This window comes from Aureococcus anophagefferens, assembly GCF_000186865.1.
Source record: "Aureococcus anophagefferens unplaced genomic scaffold AURANscaffold_8, whole genome shotgun sequence".
NCBI lineage: Eukaryota > Pelagophyceae > Pelagomonadales > Pelagomonadaceae > Aureococcus > Aureococcus anophagefferens.
The window spans coordinates 488,136-505,156 of record NW_008705568.1 but is presented as its reverse complement, the minus strand read 5'-3'; the positions used below and the strand labels follow the sequence as shown (position 1 = coordinate 505,156).

The following is a 17,021-nucleotide window of genomic DNA, read 5'->3' as shown; positions in this document are numbered from 1 at the left end:
GCCCTCGGATCGGTCGGTCGCGATGGCGGCCGTCGCGGCGCCGTAGAACGTCGGGTCCCGCCGGAGCTCCGCCTCGACGTAGTCTCGTAATTCCCCGACGCAGCGCGCGTCGCCGGCCGCGACGGCGGCGCAGGCCTCGGCGTAGAGGCCGTCGAGGGCCGCGCCGTGGCCCACGCGCAGCCGCACGTTCTCGCCGCCGACGGCGACGTCGACCCAGCGGTACTCTAAATACTCCTGCAGCGGCTTGAGGTTGTCGTGGTCCCGCGCGAGCTCGTAGTTCGGCGGCGGTGGGTTGTGTTGGGCGCTGGCCCAGAGGGTCAGCAGGAGCGACGCGCATGAGGCTGCCCTCGCAGCGGCCATGGCGCGCATCGGCCAGCACCGATGGTTCAACGTCAGCTTTGAAGTTTTGGCTCGGCATGGGATCGAGCTGAGTGCCTGTTGTAGCTCGCTAGGCCAGTCATGCGAAAGGCGCTCTCGGTCTTTGCCGTCGCCGTCCTCGCGACGGCCTTCGTGCCGCCGCGCGCGGCGCCGGTGCAGCATCGCAGCGCGCGTCGCGGCATCGTCGTCCTCGACGCGGGCATCAAGGACCGGTTCGCCGAGGCATTCCCGCGCACGACGAACCTCCTGCGCAAGGACCGCCTCGTCGAGGCATTCCCGCGAACAACGAACCTCCTGCGAAAGCTGCGCCGCCGGCTCCCGTCGCGCCGCGAAGACGCGGCCGCGCCGCCGGCGACGGAGACCGAGGCCGTCGTCGCCGAGGTCGAGGTCGAGCTCGGCGACGAGGCCGCCACGCGCGAGGCCGAAGCGCGCGCCAAGGCGGCGGCGGCGCTGGAGCAAGTCGAAGCCGAGATGCGCGCGCTCGCCGCCGAGGGCGAGGCCGCGGCGGCGGAGACGAGGCGGCTCCAGGCGGAGGAGGCCGCCCGGGTCGAGGCGGCGCGGGCCGAGGCGGAGCGCGCGGCCGCGGCGGCGGAAGAGGCGGCGCGGGTTGAGGCGGAGCGCGCGGCCGCGGCCGAGGCCGCGGCGGCGGAAGAGGCCGCGCGCGAGGCCGCGGAGAAGGCCTTCGTCGCCGAGGCCGCCGAGGCCTTGGCCGCGCTCCGCGCCGAGGGCCAGCTCGTCCGCGACGAAGCCACGGCGGCGCAGACGGAGCGCGAGGCCGCCTGGAGGGCGACGCAGGTCGAGCGCGCGGCGGCGGAAGAGGCGGCGGCGGCGGACGAGGCCGCGCGCGCCGCCGCGGACGAGGCGGCGGCGGCGGACGAGGCCGCGCGGGTGGAGGCCGCCGAGAGCGCGGCGCGCGCGGCCGCGGAGCAGGCCGCAGCCGAGGCCGCCGAGGCCGCCGAGGCCGCCGAGGCCGCCGAGGCCGCCGAGGCCGAGGCCGCCGCCGCGCGAGCGGCGCAGGCGGAGCGCGAGGCCGCGCTCGCCGCGGCGCAGCTGGAGCGGGCCGCGCTCGCCGACGCGGAGGCGCGCGAGGCCGCGGAGGCGGCCAGCGCGCTGGTCGGCGCCGCGCGGGCGCGCGCCGGCGCCGCGCGGGTCGGCGCCGCGCGGGTCGAAGCCGAGCGTCTCGAAGCCGAGCGCGTCGAGGCCGCTGAAAGCGCGGCGCGCGAGGCCACGGAGGCTGCCGAGCTGCTCGCCGAGGCCAAGCGGGCCGCGCTCGAGGCCCAGGCGGCGCTCCGCGACGCGCGGGGCGGTGACGCGCGGGTCGGTGCTGCGCGGGTCGAGGCCGAGCGTCTCGAAGCCAAGCGCGTCGAGGCCGAGGCGGCCGCGGCGGCCAAGGCCGAAGAAGCCGAGGCCGAGCGCCTCGAGGCCGAGCGCGTCGAAGCCGAGCGCGTCGAAGCCGAAGCGGCCGCGAAGGCCGAGCGCGTCGAAGCCGAGCGTGTCGAGGCTGAGCGGATCGAGGCTGAGCGGATCGAGGCCAAGCGTCTGGAAGCCGAGCGCGTCGAAGCCGAAGCGGCCGCGAAGGCCGAGCGCGTCGAAGCCGAGCGTGTCGAGGCTGAGCGGATCGAGGCCAAGCGCCTGGAAGCCGAGCGCGTCGAAGCCGAAGCGGCCGCGAAGGCCGAGGCCGAGCGCCTGGAAGCGGAGGCGAAGGCGGAATCTGAGCGCCTCGAAGCCGAGCGTGTCGAAGCCGAAGCGGCCGCGAAGGCCGAGGCCGAGCGCCTGGAAGCGGAGGCGAAGGCGGAAGCTGAGCGCCTCGAAGCCAGGCGTGTCGAAGCCGAAGCGGCCGCGAAGGCCGAGGCCGAGCGCCTGGAAGCGGAGGCGAAGGCGGCCGCGGAGGCGAAGGCGGAAGCTGAGCGCCTCGAAGCCGCGGCCGCTGCGGAGGCTAAAGCTGCTGCGGAGGCCAAGGCAGCGGAGGAGGTCAAGGCCGAAGAAGCGCGGGCTACCGCGGAAAGGCGACGAGCCGAGGAGCTGTCGGCGGCGAAATCCGAAGCGGAGGCGCGCGAGGCGGCGGAGGATATCGCGCGCATCAAGGCCGAACAAGAGCAAGCCGCGGCGCTCGCGGCGGAGCAGGCCCAGGAGGCCGTGGAGATCGCGCGACGAGCCAAGGAATTGGCGGCACGGCGGGCGGAGGCCGAGGCGGACGAGGCGAAGCGCGAGGAGGAAGAGGCAGAGGCGGCGCGGCTCGCGGAGGCCGAACGACTCGAGGCCGAGGCGGCCGCGGCGGCGAAGGCGGCGGCGCAGGCCAAGGTCGCGGAAGCCGAGGCCGCCGCCAAGGCCGAGACCGAGCGCCTCGAGGCCGAGCGCGTCGAGACCGAGCGCCTCGAAGCCGAGCGCGTCGAAGCCGAGGCCGCCGCCAAGGCCGAGGCCGAGCGCGTCGAAGCCGAGCGCGTCGAAGCCGAGCGCGTCGAGGCCGCCGCCAAGGTCGCCGCGGAGCCGACGGCCACGGGCTCCTTCCTCGACGCGGTCAAGGGCGCCGTTTCGGAGCTTCGCGCGTACACTCCCGAGGACGGAGAACGGGCGACGCGGGAGCGGCTCGACGCCGCCAAGGCGGAGGCGCAGGCTGACGAGCAACCCGAGGAGGAGGACGCCGAGACCGAAGCCGAGGCCGAGGCTCGAGCGGCGAAGGAAGCGGCGGAGGCCGAAGAGCGAGAAAAGCGAGCGGCCGCGGCCGCGGCGGCGCGGGCCGAGGCCGACGCGCGGGCCGCGGCCGACGCCGACGCGCTCGCCGAGCGGCAGCGCGCGGACGCGGCCGCGCGCGCGGAGGAGGCGCGCGCGCGGGCCGCCGCGGCCGAGGCCACGCCCTGGGACGGCACCGTCAAGCGCGAGGAGGGCGACCGCGTGCTCCAGGTCTACCTCGCGGACGACGCCGCCGAGGAGGACGACAGGGACGCGGAATTAGTCAAGCGCGCCCAGGCGGCGCTCGAGCGCTCCGAAGCCCTCGAGCGGTCGCGCGCGCTCCTCGAAGAGGTCCGCGACGACGCCGCCGCGCCGCCGCGCGACGACACGCCGCCGCCGCGGCAGCCCACGACGCCGAATCCGCTGACGCGGGCCTTGGCGTCGGCGACGGCGAAGGCGACGGACGGCGTCGGCGCGGCCGCGTCCAACGCCGTCGGCTCCGCGACGGCGGCCGCGGGCGACGCCGTCGGCTCCGGCGCGGCGGCCGCGGGCCGGGGCTTGGGCGCCGCGCTCTCCGGCGCGGCCGGCGCCCTCGGCGCCGCGTTCGCCGGCGCGGCCAAGGCCCTCGTCGAGGAGGCCGTCGTCAAGCCCGTCAAGTCGGGCGCGGCCGCCGCGGGCGACGCGGCCGCGGCCGCGGCCACCGACGTCGCCGGGTCCGCGCTGAGGACCGTCGCGTCCTTGCCACAGCGCGCGCTCGACGCCTACAGCTACGAGGACCCCGACGTCCCCGACCTCACGAAGCCGCCGCCGGCCGCCGTCGCCGCCGCGACGGACGCGCTCGGCCCCGCGGCCGTCGCGGCGCTGCAGACCCTGTGCATGGACCGCATCCTCGTGCTCGTCGACGAAAAGGTCATCAAGCGGCGCGACGTCGAGAAGTTCCACCAGACCATGGTGGCGAACGAGCTCGTCGCCGCGGCGGCCGCGCTCCGGGACGTAAAGTAGTCTGTGTTAGGTCTGTGTTAGGAAGGGGGGAGTCGCGTCTCGGTTCCACGCGCAAGGGGGTTGTTTTTTTCGTCACTTGTGGCTCCCGCCCATCATGAGCGAGTCGAGGCAGTCGCCGCCGCCGCCGAACTCGTCGAGGCTGTCGAGGAGCTCGCAGTTGGACTTGGCGGGCGTCGCGTCCCGCGCGGCGTCGACGGCGTCGACGACGTCCTCGAAGGTCGGTCGCCGGCCCGGGTCCTCGTCCCAGCACTCCTTGATGAGCCGCCGGATGCCCTCGGGCGTGTCGAAGCGCGGCAGCTCGGGCCGCTCGCCCAGGGGCACCTTGCGCCGCAGGTCCATGTAGTCGTAGCCATAAAAGGGCTGCTCGCCGGAGAAGAGCTCGCAGAGCAGCACGCCGAACGCGTAGACGTCCACGGACGCGTTGAAAGGCTTGCCCGTGAAGAGCTCCGGCGCCATGTAGGACGGCGTGCCCGCGCCGCTGTTTTTCGTGCGCACGAGCCCAAAGTCGCAGATCTTCAGCACGCCGTTGGACGCCTGGAGCACGTTGTGGGTCTTCAGATCCCGGTGCACGATGGGCGGCTTCCGCGCGTGCAGGTACGCCATGCCGTCCGCGACGTCGCAGGCGAGCTGGAGCTTCTCGTGGACGCTCAGCGCGCAGGGCGCGATGCCCCGCTTCGACGACCCGTGGAGCAGCTCGTACAAACTGCGGTCGCAGAGCTCCATGACGAAGAAGTGGCGCGGCGGCTCCATGCACGCGCCGTAAAAGGTGACGACGTTCCGGTGCTTGAGCTCGCTCATCACCAGGAGCTCGTCCATGTACTCCTGCTTGAGCTTCGCGTCGACCTTGGGGTCGAAGAGCGTCTTGATGGCCACGGGATCGTCGCCCCACCAGCCCTTGTAGACGAGGGCGACGCCGCCGCCGCCGATCTGGTCGCCGAGCTCGATGCTCTCCTCGCCGATGTGCGTCCAGCCCCCGGCCTCGGGCATGGTCCGCGTCGCCGGCGGCGCGTCGAAGAGCGCGCGACTCGGCGTTGCGCGCCGGCCGTCGCCCCACGACGTTGGACGCCTGCTTGCGAAATGTGAATCGCGCGGGTGAGGTTAAAGCGCGCCCGCAACCTTGCCGTTAACAAACGTATGTTTACCCAGCGGGAATTTTCACGTTGTGGCTGTGGCAGCCTCTGTCGTCGACGTGCCGGGCGGCCCAGGAAACAAAGCGCCGCGCACCGTCGGCGCACACGTGTCGCGGGGCGCGTCGCGGTACAGCGGCGGAAAAGACACGTGGGAAAAGCCATGGTCGCGGCCAAGGCGGGCGGCCTGCGGTCGCCGCCGCGGGCGCGGTCGCCGCTGCGGACCATGAGCGACGTCGAGGTGTCGTCGCTGAAGCGGCCGACGAGCTGCTGGTTCGAGGAGGAGGGCCCGTCGAAGCCGGACCCCGACGACCTCCTCGCCGCCGGCGCCATGGACCTGGTGGCCTTGATCGCGCGCGACGTGACCGCGCGGCTGCCCGTGTGCACGTACGACCGCGGCGCGGGCGCCTACGCCATCTGCACGGCCGTCGCGACGCGGTCCGGCACGACGTCGGCGCGCCCGCGTCCCGTTTTTTTTGTTTGTTTTTCTCCGACGAAAGAAACGCGCGCCGCAGGCGGGTCCAGGCGCGCGTGTCGCGGTCGCTCAAGGACTTCGCGCGGCTCCGGCGCGAGCTCTTGGCCGTGCTGCCGGAGCTGTCGAGCGTCATCAACGTCAGCGACCTGAGCAACCTCGGCGGCTCCCTGGGCCGCGGCGAGGCGCTGCTGCCGTCGCTGCCCGCGCGGACGCTCAAGCGGCGGTCGACGCAAAGGGCCGTGGGCCGCGACGTCCGCACGCTCAGCGGCGACGGCACGGCGACCTGGTACGCGTCCAAGGAGCGCGCGCTGACGACCTGGATCCGCGACACGCTCAAGGTCTTCGCCAACTGCCTCGCGCTCGCGGGATCGTCGTCCGACGCCGCGCGCCTCGAGGCCAAGTCGCGCGCGGAGGCGCTCCTCATCGGCTTCCTCCTCAAGTCGGCCAAGGTCGCCGTGCGCCGCGCCAGCGAGCTCGCGCCGACGCCGGCGGAGACGAGGAGCGCGCGCGCGGGGACGGTCTGATGTGGTAACTTGAATTCAACATGCATAAGATCGGGTGGTTGAACGCCTCTCCGGGCAGCTCCTCTCCCAACATTTTGAACATGGTGCGGAAGATGCGCGCCTGGGACGCGGCCCCGGCGGAGCGCGACCTCATGAAGCTCCTCGTGGAGAAGGTCGAGAACCGCGTCGGCGGCCGGAGCGGGTCGAAGATCCAGCGCGAGATCAAGCGCGTGCTCAGCACGCACGCCAAGGCCGACGGCTGGCTCGAGGCGCCGACGCTCGCGCGCGCGCTCCAGGCGACGTGGCTCGTGGGCCTCGAGCAGGGCGAGGTCCTCAATTTCTGCGACGGCCTCGCGGCGCGCATGCCCGGCGGCAAGCTCTCCTGCGACCGCTTCGCGCGCGAGGTCGCGGCGGCGGCGGCGGGCGACGCGCCGGCGCCGGCGCCGTCGCGGGGCGCGGCGCCCGGCGAGCGCCGGCTCGACGTGGCGACGCCCGACGCCGGCAGCTACCACAACCCCGTCCAGGTGCAGCGCGCGACGGGCGGCAGCGATGTCGATGTTGAACGCGCGAAAGCGTTGAAGACGGTGCTCCGCGACGAGCTCGAGCGCACCGCGCGCGCGGAGCTCGGCGCCTGGACCGCCGACGACCGCGAGGTGCGCAAGACGGCGAGCTCGGCGCTCCTCCGGCGCTGCCGGGCGCTCTGCGAGCGCGGCGCGAAGCGGAGCCAGCGGCGGCTGGCTTTGGCCCAGTGGTGCGTCGCGCTCCGGGGGCTGGCCGTGGCCGCGGGCCTGCCGGCGCCCGCCGACGCCGTGCTCGCCGCGCTCTGGGCGGCCTGCGACCGCGGCGACTACGGCAAGTTCGCCCGCGACCTCTTCGAGGCGCCGCGCGCGCCGCCCGAGGTCGTCCGCGGCGGCCGCGGGGCCGCGGCGGCCGTCCCGGGTATGCGCGTCGCCGTCGACAGCCCGCCGCCGTCGCCGAGCTGGCTCGCGCCGGAGGCGAGCCCGCGCGGGGCCCGGGTCCTCGGCGGCCTCACGCCCGTGCGGGTGCACGGCCTCGGCCGGCCGGGCGCCGAGCCGTCCGCCTCGGCCGTCGCCTATTTCCCCCCCACGCGGACGGTCCTCTTCGCCTGCGGCTCCTCCGTCGTCGTCGACGACCTCGACGAGGACGACGGCCAGCGCGTCTACTGCGGCCACGCCGAGGCCGTGGGCTGCGTGGCCGCGCACGCGACGCGGCCGGTCGCGTGCTCCGGCGATGCCGGCGCCGTGCACGTGTGGCGCCTGCGGTCCCTCGAGGTGCTCCAGGTGCTCGGCCGCGGCCTCTTCCGCGGCGTGCGCCACGTCGCGTTCTTGGGCGGCCACGCCCTCGCCGCCGCGGGCGCCGACGGCGGCCGCGACGGCCTGCCGTTTTTAGCGGTCTTCGATTCCGAGACGGGCGACGTCCTCGGCGAGCATCTGGTGTCCTGCGGCCGGGGCGGGGAGGTCAGGTGCCTCGCGAGCTGCCCCACGGATGCCACGACCTTCGGCACCGCGGGCGACGGCCACGTGGCCTTCTGGACCCTCGAGCGGAGCGGCGGGCTGCGGGAAGCGCCCGGCCGCTTCGGCGCGAAAGTCGCGCGCGCGGCGACGACGCACGCGCTCGCCTTCTCGTGCACGGCGCCGGGCGTCGCGTTCAGCGGCGGCTCCAACGGCCGCGTCTACGTCTGGCGCGACGGCGTGTGTTTAGCGTCCTTCGCCGCGCACGGCACGCGGCCCGTGCGGTCGCTGTCGTGCGCGCCGGCCGGCGACGCGGTGCTCTCCGCGGGCGACGACGGCGCCGTGCGGCGCTGGGCGGGGCCCCGGCTCAGTGCCCAGGGCGACTGCGCCATCGTGGCCTCGAAGCGGCCCGCGTCCGCGGACGCGGCCGCGGCGGCCGGCGCGGCGGTCGCGGGCGTCGTCTACGCGCGCTGCTTGGACGGCGACGGCGCCGCGGCCCTCGCGGCGACGGCGCGGGGCACGCTCATGACCGTCGACGTGACGACGGAGGCGGGCAAGCGCGGCGCCGTCGACGGCCGCAAGATCCGGAGTTTAGTGGTGGAAGGCCACGTCGGGCCCGCGAGGGACGTCGCGGCGCACCCGACGGACGGCGCGACCTTCGCGACCTGCGGCGACGACCGGCGCGTCGTCACCTGGACCCTGGATCGCAAGCTGAAGCACGCGACGCTGCCCCGCGCGGCGACGGCGCTCACCTACAGCGAGCCGTCGGGCGCGTCTCTAGTCGTCGGCCTGGAGGACGGCACGGTCCACTTTCTGGACGCGGAGTCGCTCGACGACGCGCACGGCTTCGAGGCGCTGCGCGAGACGGCCGTGACGGCCTTGGCCTTTTCGCCCGACGGGGACCTGCTGGCCGTCGGCGCGCGGAGCGGGAAGGTGCTGCTCTTCGACCCGCGGAGGACGGCGAAGCCGCTCGCGTCGTTGAGCGGGCACCACGCGGCCGTCGAGGCGCTGGATTTCGGTGTGGAGGGCTCGGGGCTCGTCGTGCTGCGGAGCCAGGACGGTGCGGGCGAACTCTTCTACTGGGCCGTCGACGGCAAGGCGAGCCGGCGCCTCACGCGGCGCGACGACCTGGACGACCACGCGAGTTGGCGCTGGAAGTCGTGGACGGCGAGGGACGCGACGCGGGGCATCGACGCCGTGGACCGCGCTCACGGCCGCGACGCCTACGTCGTCGCCGACGCCGACGGCCTCGAGCTCCGGTCCGCGCCCGCGGCGGCGCCCGACGGGCCGCCGGACGAGCTCCGGCGCGGCGTCGTGCACACGACCAAGGTCGCGCGGCTCGCGTTCCTCGCCGACGACGCCCACGTCGTGAGCCTCGCCAAGGGCGACCGCGCCGTCGTCGTCTGGGCCGCCGACGCGGGCGAGAACTACGCGACGGGCGAGCACTACTCGCCGGGGCCGTCGTCCGCGTCGCCGGCCTACCTCGAGGCGCAGGTGTCGCAAGACGACGACGCGGAGAACTTCCCGCCCGACGCGGAAGAGGACGGCGACTGGCCCTTTTAAAAGCATGGCCCCGCGCATCTGGATGTCCCACGCCGGGAGGTTAGTGAAGCGGGGCTCAGATGGTCCCGAAGGGCTCGAGGGTCGACGTCGCGCAGGACCGGGGGGACGGGTGGAGGGGCCGGGGCGAGAGCGGCGGCGGCGCGACCTTCGGCGGCGCCCACTCGCTGCCGCCGCCCTTCCACGCGGGCCGCGGGCTCGCGCGGTCCGACTCCTTCTTGGCGAAGAGGGGGTGGCGCGCCTCGTCGTCGAGGATGGCCTGCTGGAGGATCCAGGCCTTGGACTGGGTCTTCGTGAGCGTCTCGAGCGTCCGCGGGCTCTTGCTCGGGCTCCGGGGGCTCCGGGGGCTCCGCGGCGACAGGCTCTCGCGGTTCGCGCACATGCGGCTGTGGTAGATCTGGGACCGGATCACGTTGAAGTCCTGGGACGCGTTCGCGAGCTCGAGCTTCTTGATGCGCGTCAGAGCGTCGACGACGGTGTTCCGGTGCGCCTTTCTAGCGCGCTTCAGGGCGGCTTCCAGTTCGCGGACATCCAGCGTGCCGCCGCCGTCGGTGTCCAGGAGCTGCATGAGCGCCCGCAACCGGTCCCTGGGGATGGCGACGCCGGACTTGCGGAGCACGCCCTCGAACTCGCCGACGTCGAGGACCGTGTCCTTGAGGTCGACGCCGGACGTGTTGAACTCGCTGTTCGTGAAGAGCGTGTTCACGCGCATGCCCCGCGAGCCCAGGAACTCGTCGAGCTGGACGAGGGCGAGCTGGGCGGCGACCTCCACGGCCGTGGTGCCGCTCACGGAGAGGCGGCCCGCGCGGCCCCGCGGCGACCTCGGGGACCGGGGGCTCCGCGGCGACCGGGGGGACCGCGAGGCCGCGGATTTCGCGGGGCTCAGGCTCAATTCCGGCAGCGACATCGCGGGCATGGCGGTGTCGTGCACGCAGCCCCGCTCTGCGAAACGCTCTCCCAGACTCAAAAGTAAATTGACAAAAGCTGTTACGACAACACCAACTAAATCTCGTTTGTTTGAGCACGCCCGAGCTCGAGCGAGGAGCGCGCGGCGGGGTTCTAGCGCTTAAAACTCCTCCTCGCCGAGGGGCCGCAGGTAGAAGGGCGTGTCCGTCTTCTTGAGGTCCGGGTTCTTGACCATGGGCGGCTCCCAGGGTCCGTCCTCCTCGTCGTCCCAGCCCTCGGGCCGGTCGACGCCGGGCTTGGGGATCATTTTCGGCTTGTCGAGCTCGACGTAGTTCGGCCGGGGCTCGAAGCTCCAGGCCTCGAACTTCTGCTGCCCCGCGGGGCCCAGCGTGACGTCGACGCCCTTGTGCCAGGGCTGGCCCTCGACGAGGAACCGGTACGTGTAGTGCTGGAAGGCCGCCTCCTTCCACCAGCCGCCGGGCTCGAGCACGGCCTTGGCGTCGTCGACGAAGAGGGCCGCGTCGTCGCGGTCCTTGCCGTGGCGCAGGAAGTAGGCCGTCGCCGCGACCGCCGCGTTGTTCCTGAACCACGCGTCGACGGCCTCCTTGTCGCCCCGCGTCGTGAAGTGGTGGTTCGCGTGGCAGGCCCGGAAGCCCGACGCGTGGCCGCACAGGGCCATGCGCAGCTGGGGCAGGTCCATGAACCGCTCGTTCGCGTCCTGCGACCGCTCCACGAGCGCGTCGAGCGCCGCGACGACGTCGCCCTTGCGCGACGCGACCAAATCCTCGCAGTGGGGCGCGAGCTTCGGCGCCGTCGCGCAGGTGTGGTTCAGGCGCGCCTCCCAGGCCGGGTCCTCGTCCTCCTTGCCCATGAACTTGAGGCGGATCTGCTGCTTGACGGCCTTTTGGATGTCGACCATCATGGTCTCGCAGGCCTCGCAGACGCCCATCGGCGCCGCCTTCTTCTTCTTCTTCTTCTTCGCCTCGGCGACGAGGTCCGCCGACAGGAGCGCGCACGCGCAGACGACGAGCACGGGCCGGGGCAGCCAGCGCGCGCGCCGGGCAGCGGCCACCATTGTCACTCACTGAGGGCGCTGTGGCGAGCCGGCGGCGAGGGCGGCAGGGGCGGCGGCGCGCGCCGGCGCCCCGCCTGGCGCCCCGGCCGCGGGGCCCTGGGCAGCGGGCGGCGGCGCCGGCGCCCCGCCTGGCGCCCCGGCCGCGGGGCCCTGGGCAGCGGCTCCGCGCGCGCGGGCGGCTCGGCCCTCGGCCGCGCGGCGCGCGGAGAAGCTCTTAGGAAGAGGGGTACGATAAAGTAGACACGCGACGAGAGGGCGGGGGTGGGGCGTCTTCGTGCGGCGCGCGTCGCGCGCGGGCGCCGCGTCGCGCGCGGGCGCGGCGTCGCGCGCGCCGGCGAGTCGGGTCGGTTTGCGGGGGCGGGGTGCGCCCTCGTCCTCCTTCTACTCGCCGAGGTTCGGGTTCCAGTCGGGCACGGAGTAGGGCTCGAGGAAGTCCTCCTCGGGCGCGAGCTCGTAGGAGTCGGAGACCTCGATGGGCGGCGTGATCTTGTCCTTGTTGTGCTCGAGGAGGTCCGTCCAGGGGAAGCCGGAGAAGAAGCGGTGCTTCTTGATGGCGCCGAAGCCCTTGCGGCCGTTGCCGAGCCGCGCGGAGGGCTTGGACTTGCAGAACTTGCGGATGATGTCGCTGAGGTGGCGGCCGAAGTGCGACGGCATCTTGATGCGGTTGCTCAGGATGTTGTCGAAGATGCGCATGGGCTCGTCGGCGCAGAAGGGCGGCACGCCGTTGACGAACTCGAAGAGGAGCACGCCCAAAGCCCAGTAGTCCACGGACTTGTCGTGGCCCTCGTTGAGGATGACCTCGGGCGAGAGGTAGTCGGGCGTGCCGCACATGGTGAACGTCTTGCCCTCGACCATCTTCGCGAGGCCCAGGTCCACGACCTTGAGGAAGCCCTCGGCATCCAGCACGAGATTCTCGGGCTTGAGGTCGCGGTAGGCCATGTTCTTCTCGTGCATGTGCTGGAAGCCGAGGATCACCGAACTCGCGAAGAACTTCGTCTCCGGCTCCGTGAAGCGCTTGCGCTTCGTCATGTGCTTGTAGAGCTCGCCGCCCGGCAGGAGCTCCAACAGGAAGTAGATGTACTTGTCGTCCTGGAAGGCGCAGGCCAACTTCAGCACGAAGGGGTGGTCGAGCTGCATGAGCACCTCGCGCTCCTGGAGCACCGTGTTCTGGAGCTCCTGCTCGACGATGGCGGACTTGGCCTGGGCCTTGAGGGCGTAGTGCGTCTCCGTGGACGTGTGCATGACGCGCGTCACCTTGCCGAAGGCGCCCTGGCCCAGGGGGCAGATGTGCTTGAGGTCCGCCTTCGTGATCTTGTCGTTGACGCGCTTGATCACGGGCTGCTTGTTCTTCGTCTCCTCGCAGGTGCCGCCGGCGCTCATGATCTCCTGGACGCTGCCGAGTAATGTAAGGAAGTCGTCGCGGTCGATGGCCAGCAGCTTGACGTCGCCGCCGATGGCCGTGCACGTCGCCGCGCGCCGGTCCTCGGAGATCAACGCGCGGTCCCCGAAGTAGCCGCCCTTCTCCAATGTCGTCACGATGCCGTCGTGCTTCGTCTCGACCTGGACGCGGCCGTCGGCGATCACATAGAACGTGTCGCCGATCTCGCCCTCGCGCAAAATCGCGTCGCCCGCGTGCACGATGTCCTCGTCCATCGCGTCCGCGAGCTTGCGCAGCTGGGGCTCGCTGAGGCAGTCCTTGAGCATCTTCTTCTCCTGCTGGTCCGACGAGACGAGGACGACCTCCTTGAGGATGGCCATGTGCTCGTTGGACCGCTGGACCGCGTGGTACGCCAAGATGAGGCGGTAGGCCTGGCGCGCGATCTTCCAGGCCTTGACGGGGCACGTCGACTTCACCGTCGCCGCGCGCGGCGTGTCGTACATGAGCGCGAGCTCGCCGAAGGAGTTGCCCGCCGTGCACTTGGCCACGGGCACCTCGTTGTTCGGGAGGAAGATGTCGCACGACCCCGTCTGGATGATGTAGAAGCAGTCGCCCTGGTCGCCGGCCTTGATGATGACCTCGCCGGAGGCGTACTCGCAGGCCTCGAAGTTGGCGAGGAGCTCCTCCTTCTCCTCGGCCTTGCAGCGCTTGAAGAGGATGTTGCTGTCCATGACGGACGTGATCAGCGACTTGATCTCCGGCGGCAGGTTGGCCTTCTTGGCCTTGTAGTGGTCCAGGTTCAGCTCGTCCTTGACGCGCTTCCCCGCGTGCTTCGCGTTCACGCAGGCCGCCGCGAGCTGCCGCAGCCGCGCGAGCTCCTTGACGGCGTCGTCGGGGCTCACGTCCTTGGCGCTCAGCCAGTCCTGCTGCTCGCCGTGCTCGCTGAGGCCGTTGAAGACCTGCGCCAGCTGCGGAGGGGAAGAGCGTCCACGGTTGCGCGCGCGTCGCTGCGGGGCGCGCGGCCCCGGCATGGGGCAGCCCCCCGGCCGTCGGCCCCGGCGCGCCGCACGTCGGCTGGCTGCCCCCGGCCCTCTCGCTGCGTCGCCGCGGCGCGGCCATGGCGACGCACCTGGTCCTTCATCTCCTCATTCACCGAGAGACCGCCCCCCATGGCTCAGGGCACCACTGTCGCGCACAACCACGGGGTGGCCAGTTGTACAGGCGAGAGAGCGCTAGCCTCTCGATAAAGCTGGGCAGCCGTATCCAAGGTCAGTTTTATCGATGTAGATGCCACATATCTTTGTTCATTGCACCTCAAAATCACCGAACTGAGGCGATCGGGCAGCATCCCAGGGTCGACGCCTCCGATGACCGGGTCGTTTCTCCCCTGAAGCGCGGCTCCCTGAGCGCGCCGGCGCGCCGTTCAGCTTCGGCCCGCCGCCGCCGCCGTCGTCCGCGCGCCGCCGCGTGCGGTTGCGGTCGCCGCCGCGGCGGTCGTTGCGGTCGTCGTCGCGGTCGCCCCCGCCTGCCGCCGGAGCGGCGCCGCCGCCATGGGCTGCACCTAGGCGCGCCATGGGCGCGGCGGCCTCCGTCGAGCAGTGGCCGCCGCACGACCGCGAGCTCTGGGAGCGGAAGGGCCACCTCGTCGTGCGCGCCAACGGCGCCGTCGTCGACCTGTCGCCCCTGACGTGGTACGAGCGCGAGGCCGTCTCCGACGGCCACGTCGTCACGGCGCTGCGCCGCGACCTCGTCGAGCTCGTCCTCGACGACTGCTCGAGCCTCACGCGCGCGCTGCTGTCCGTCGTGGCCGCGTCGTGCCCGAATCTGAGGATCCTGCGGCTCGACGGCTGCGGCGACGTCGGCGTCGACGGCCTGCTCGCCGCCGCCGGCGGCTGCCCGCGGCTCGAGACGCTGAGCTGCGCACACTGGGGCCAGCTCACGTCCCGGTCGCTCGCGTCGCTCCACACGGCCGCGCCGCGGCTCACGTCGCTCGACGTGTCCCGCGCCGCGAACGTCGCCGCGCTCCCGGGCGAGCCCCTGGCCTCGCTGACGGCGCTGAGCGTCGCCGGCTGCGTGCGCCTCGCCGGCGTCGAGGCGCTGGCGGGCGCGGCGCACCTCCGGGCGCTCGACGTGTCGGGCTGCGCGACGCTCGCGGATCTGTCGCCGCTCCGCCATTTGCAGGGCAGGGCAAGAGAGCGAAATTCCCAACTTCAAAGCCTCATATCTCGGCCGTTTTCCACTCGTTTTGGCTGATTTTTGGACGAGCGATCATCTCTTGGAACGGTCTCGAAGCGTGGATGCTTTTGCCGGGACGCGCGCGCGCGGAACACTCACGTTGAAGCGACATTGAATCTCTCTTGTCCTGCCCAGGCCATTTGGCGGACCTCGCGAGCCTCGACGCGTCGCGCTGCCCCGGCCTCGACGACGTCGCCCTCTTCCTCATCGCGACGCACTGCCCCGGGCTGCGGCGGCTGGCCGCGCGGGGCTGCGGCCGGCTGACCTCCGTTCCCGCCGACCTCGCGGCGCTCGAAACGCTGGACGTCGGCGGCTGCGGCGCGCTCGCGGAGGTGCCCGCGCTCGGCGACGCGGTGTTCGTGGACGTCTCCGACTGCGGGGCGCTGCGGGACGTCGATTCGCGCGGGCCGCTGGAGACGCTGGACGTCTCGGGCACGTCGCTCGCCGCCGCGGCGCTGTCGCGGCTGAAACGCCCGGAGCGCCTCCGCGCGCTGCGCTGCGCGTCGAGCGACGTCGCCGACGGGGCCCTCGCGCGCCTGCTCCCGACCTGCGCGGCCCTCGAGGCGCTGGACCTGTCGGGGAGCGACCGTTTGACGGACCACGGCCTCTCCGCCGTCGCGGCGTGCCACGGCCTCCTCGACCTCGACGTCTCCGGCTGCCCGGGCCTGAGCGACGTCGGCATGATCCAGCGCCCTGCGGCCGTGACGATTGTCGCGAGTTTTTGACCGGGAAAATGATGAAAATCGTGACCGACGTGCTCGGTAGGCATGATCGTCCTCGGCGCGAGCTGCACGCGGCTTCGGCGCCTGAACGTCGCCAACTGCGCCGGGCTCTCGGGCCGCGCGTTGGCCGCGCTCCACTGCCCGGACCTCGAGGCGCTCGACGCCGCGGGGCTGCCCCTCGCCGACGACGCCCTCGACGACGTGCTCGCCGGCGCGCCGCGCCTGCGGGTGCTCGGGCTGCGGGGCTGCGGCGGGCTCACGGACGACGCGCTGTCGGCGATCGCGGACCGGTGCCCGTCCTTGGTCGAGCTCGACGTCGCCAACTGCGGCTTCGCGGAGCTGCCCGTCGACTTCGGCGACCGCCTCGCGACGCTCGAGAAGTGCAACTTGAGCGGCAACGAGTTCGCCGTGCTTGTGCGGTCCGTCGCGAAGCTCCACTGCCGCGACGAGGACCTCGACCTCTCGGACAACCCGTGGACGCGGCCGCCCGCGGACGTCGTCGACGAGGGCATGGACGCCGTCAACGACCACTTCGACGACATCTTCGGGGCGAACGACGAGTCGGACCGCTGGCCGCCCATCGGCTACCCGGCGACGGAGTTCGGGCTCTCGAAGTTCCGCGACGCGGGCCGCCTGGGCCTCCACCGGGACGCGATCCAGGCCGCGCCGCGGTCGCCCTTCTCTATGATCCTGCGGCGACGCCACGACTTCAGCCGCCCGCCAAGGCCGGACTAATTAGCGTGTCGTCTAGCGCTATAGCGGGAGTCGGCCATGTCAAAATTTTAGCGATCAAAGTCGACGAAGAGTTGTGGAGTCACGCCCGGGCGCCAAAGACGTGATCTCGCGCTCGGCGACACCCACAGGGGGGGGGGGGCGTGTGCCTGAACGCGTCGCCCGGCGGCATACCGTAAAACGCGATGAGCAGCGGGCGAAGGAGAAGTCACGACCTAAAGTCGTGCGAAAAAATTTCGCCGGGGAGTAAACTTTCGCGCCAGAGCTCCTCCGAGAGCGTGCGGCGTTACGAGCTCGAGTTCTCGCGGATGACAGGCGTCCCCCTCGAGCAGCCCGTCGCCGCGCACCCCTGGCCCATGGCGCCGCGCGCCGTCGTCCCCGCGGACGACGACGACGACGGCGGAGGCGTCGTCGTCTCGACGCCGCGGCTCGCGCCGAAGCCGATCCGCCCGGAGAACCGCGACTACGCGCCCGGCGGCTGCGCGCCGGCGTCGCCCGCGAGCTCCTTCCTATTCAGCTGCATCTAGCTCGAGCCGCGCGACGCTCCCGCGCGGACCGAATAAAACAGCGCTCGCTGGTCGTTATGGACGCCTGGCGCGCGAGTGGGGCGGATTGCACGCCGGAGGAAAGAAAGTCGGGGCGCGCCGCTACGCGTCCGGGGGCCGCATGGACGGGAGCACGGAGCCGATCGCGGACGTCCGCCGCGCCTTCTTGCCGCGCGTGAGCTTCTGGAATTTGAGGGCCGCGACGTCCTCCTCGGTCATCTCCGGCTCGACGGCCTTGGCC

The 17,021-nt window shown here is 72.7% G+C and overlaps 6 protein-coding genes across 6 annotated transcripts; 3 read left to right on the top strand and 3 right to left on the bottom strand.

The window, feature by feature from the left end:
• Positions 1–4,236: 4,236 nt before the first annotated feature.
• On the bottom strand, positions 4,237–5,010 carry AURANDRAFT_3264 (hypothetical protein; the record flags this gene model as incomplete). The annotated part of the gene is made up of 1 exon (XM_009038194.1): positions 4,237–5,010. A coding segment is annotated over one exon (774 nt), but the record flags the coding sequence as incomplete, so codon positions are not given.
• Positions 5,011–5,340: 330 nt separating this feature from the next.
• Positions 5,341–6,176, top strand: AURANDRAFT_63814 (hypothetical protein; the record flags this gene model as incomplete). The annotated part of the gene is made up of 2 exons (XM_009038550.1): positions 5,341–5,615; positions 5,693–6,176. The coding sequence occupies 2 exons, from the start codon at positions 5,341–5,343 to the stop codon at positions 6,174–6,176; spliced, it is 759 nt and encodes a 252-aa protein (XP_009036798.1).
• An 80-nt stretch (positions 6,177–6,256) lies between these two features.
• AURANDRAFT_63813 (hypothetical protein) lies at positions 6,257–9,190 on the top strand (the record flags this gene model as incomplete). The annotated part of the gene is made up of 1 exon (XM_009038551.1): positions 6,257–9,190. The coding sequence occupies one exon, from the start codon at positions 6,257–6,259 to the stop codon at positions 9,188–9,190; it is 2,934 nt and encodes a 977-aa protein (XP_009036799.1).
• A 2,494-nt stretch (positions 9,191–11,684) lies between these two features.
• Positions 11,685–12,467, bottom strand: AURANDRAFT_3822 (hypothetical protein; the record flags this gene model as incomplete). Its single annotated transcript, XM_009038196.1, has 1 exon — positions 11,685–12,467. A coding segment is annotated over one exon (783 nt), but the record flags the coding sequence as incomplete, so codon positions are not given.
• Positions 12,468–12,545: 78 nt separating this feature from the next.
• On the bottom strand, positions 12,546–13,277 carry AURANDRAFT_25889 (hypothetical protein; the record flags this gene model as incomplete). The annotated part of the gene is made up of 1 exon (XM_009038267.1): positions 12,546–13,277. A coding segment is annotated over one exon (732 nt), but the record flags the coding sequence as incomplete, so codon positions are not given.
• An 841-nt stretch (positions 13,278–14,118) lies between these two features.
• On the top strand, positions 14,119–16,238 carry AURANDRAFT_63811 (hypothetical protein; the record flags this gene model as incomplete). The annotated part of the gene is made up of 3 exons (XM_009038552.1): positions 14,119–14,788; positions 14,917–15,498; positions 15,547–16,238. The coding sequence occupies 3 exons, from the start codon at positions 14,119–14,121 to the stop codon at positions 16,236–16,238; spliced, it is 1,944 nt and encodes a 647-aa protein (XP_009036800.1).
• Positions 16,239–17,021: the final 783 nt, after the last annotated feature.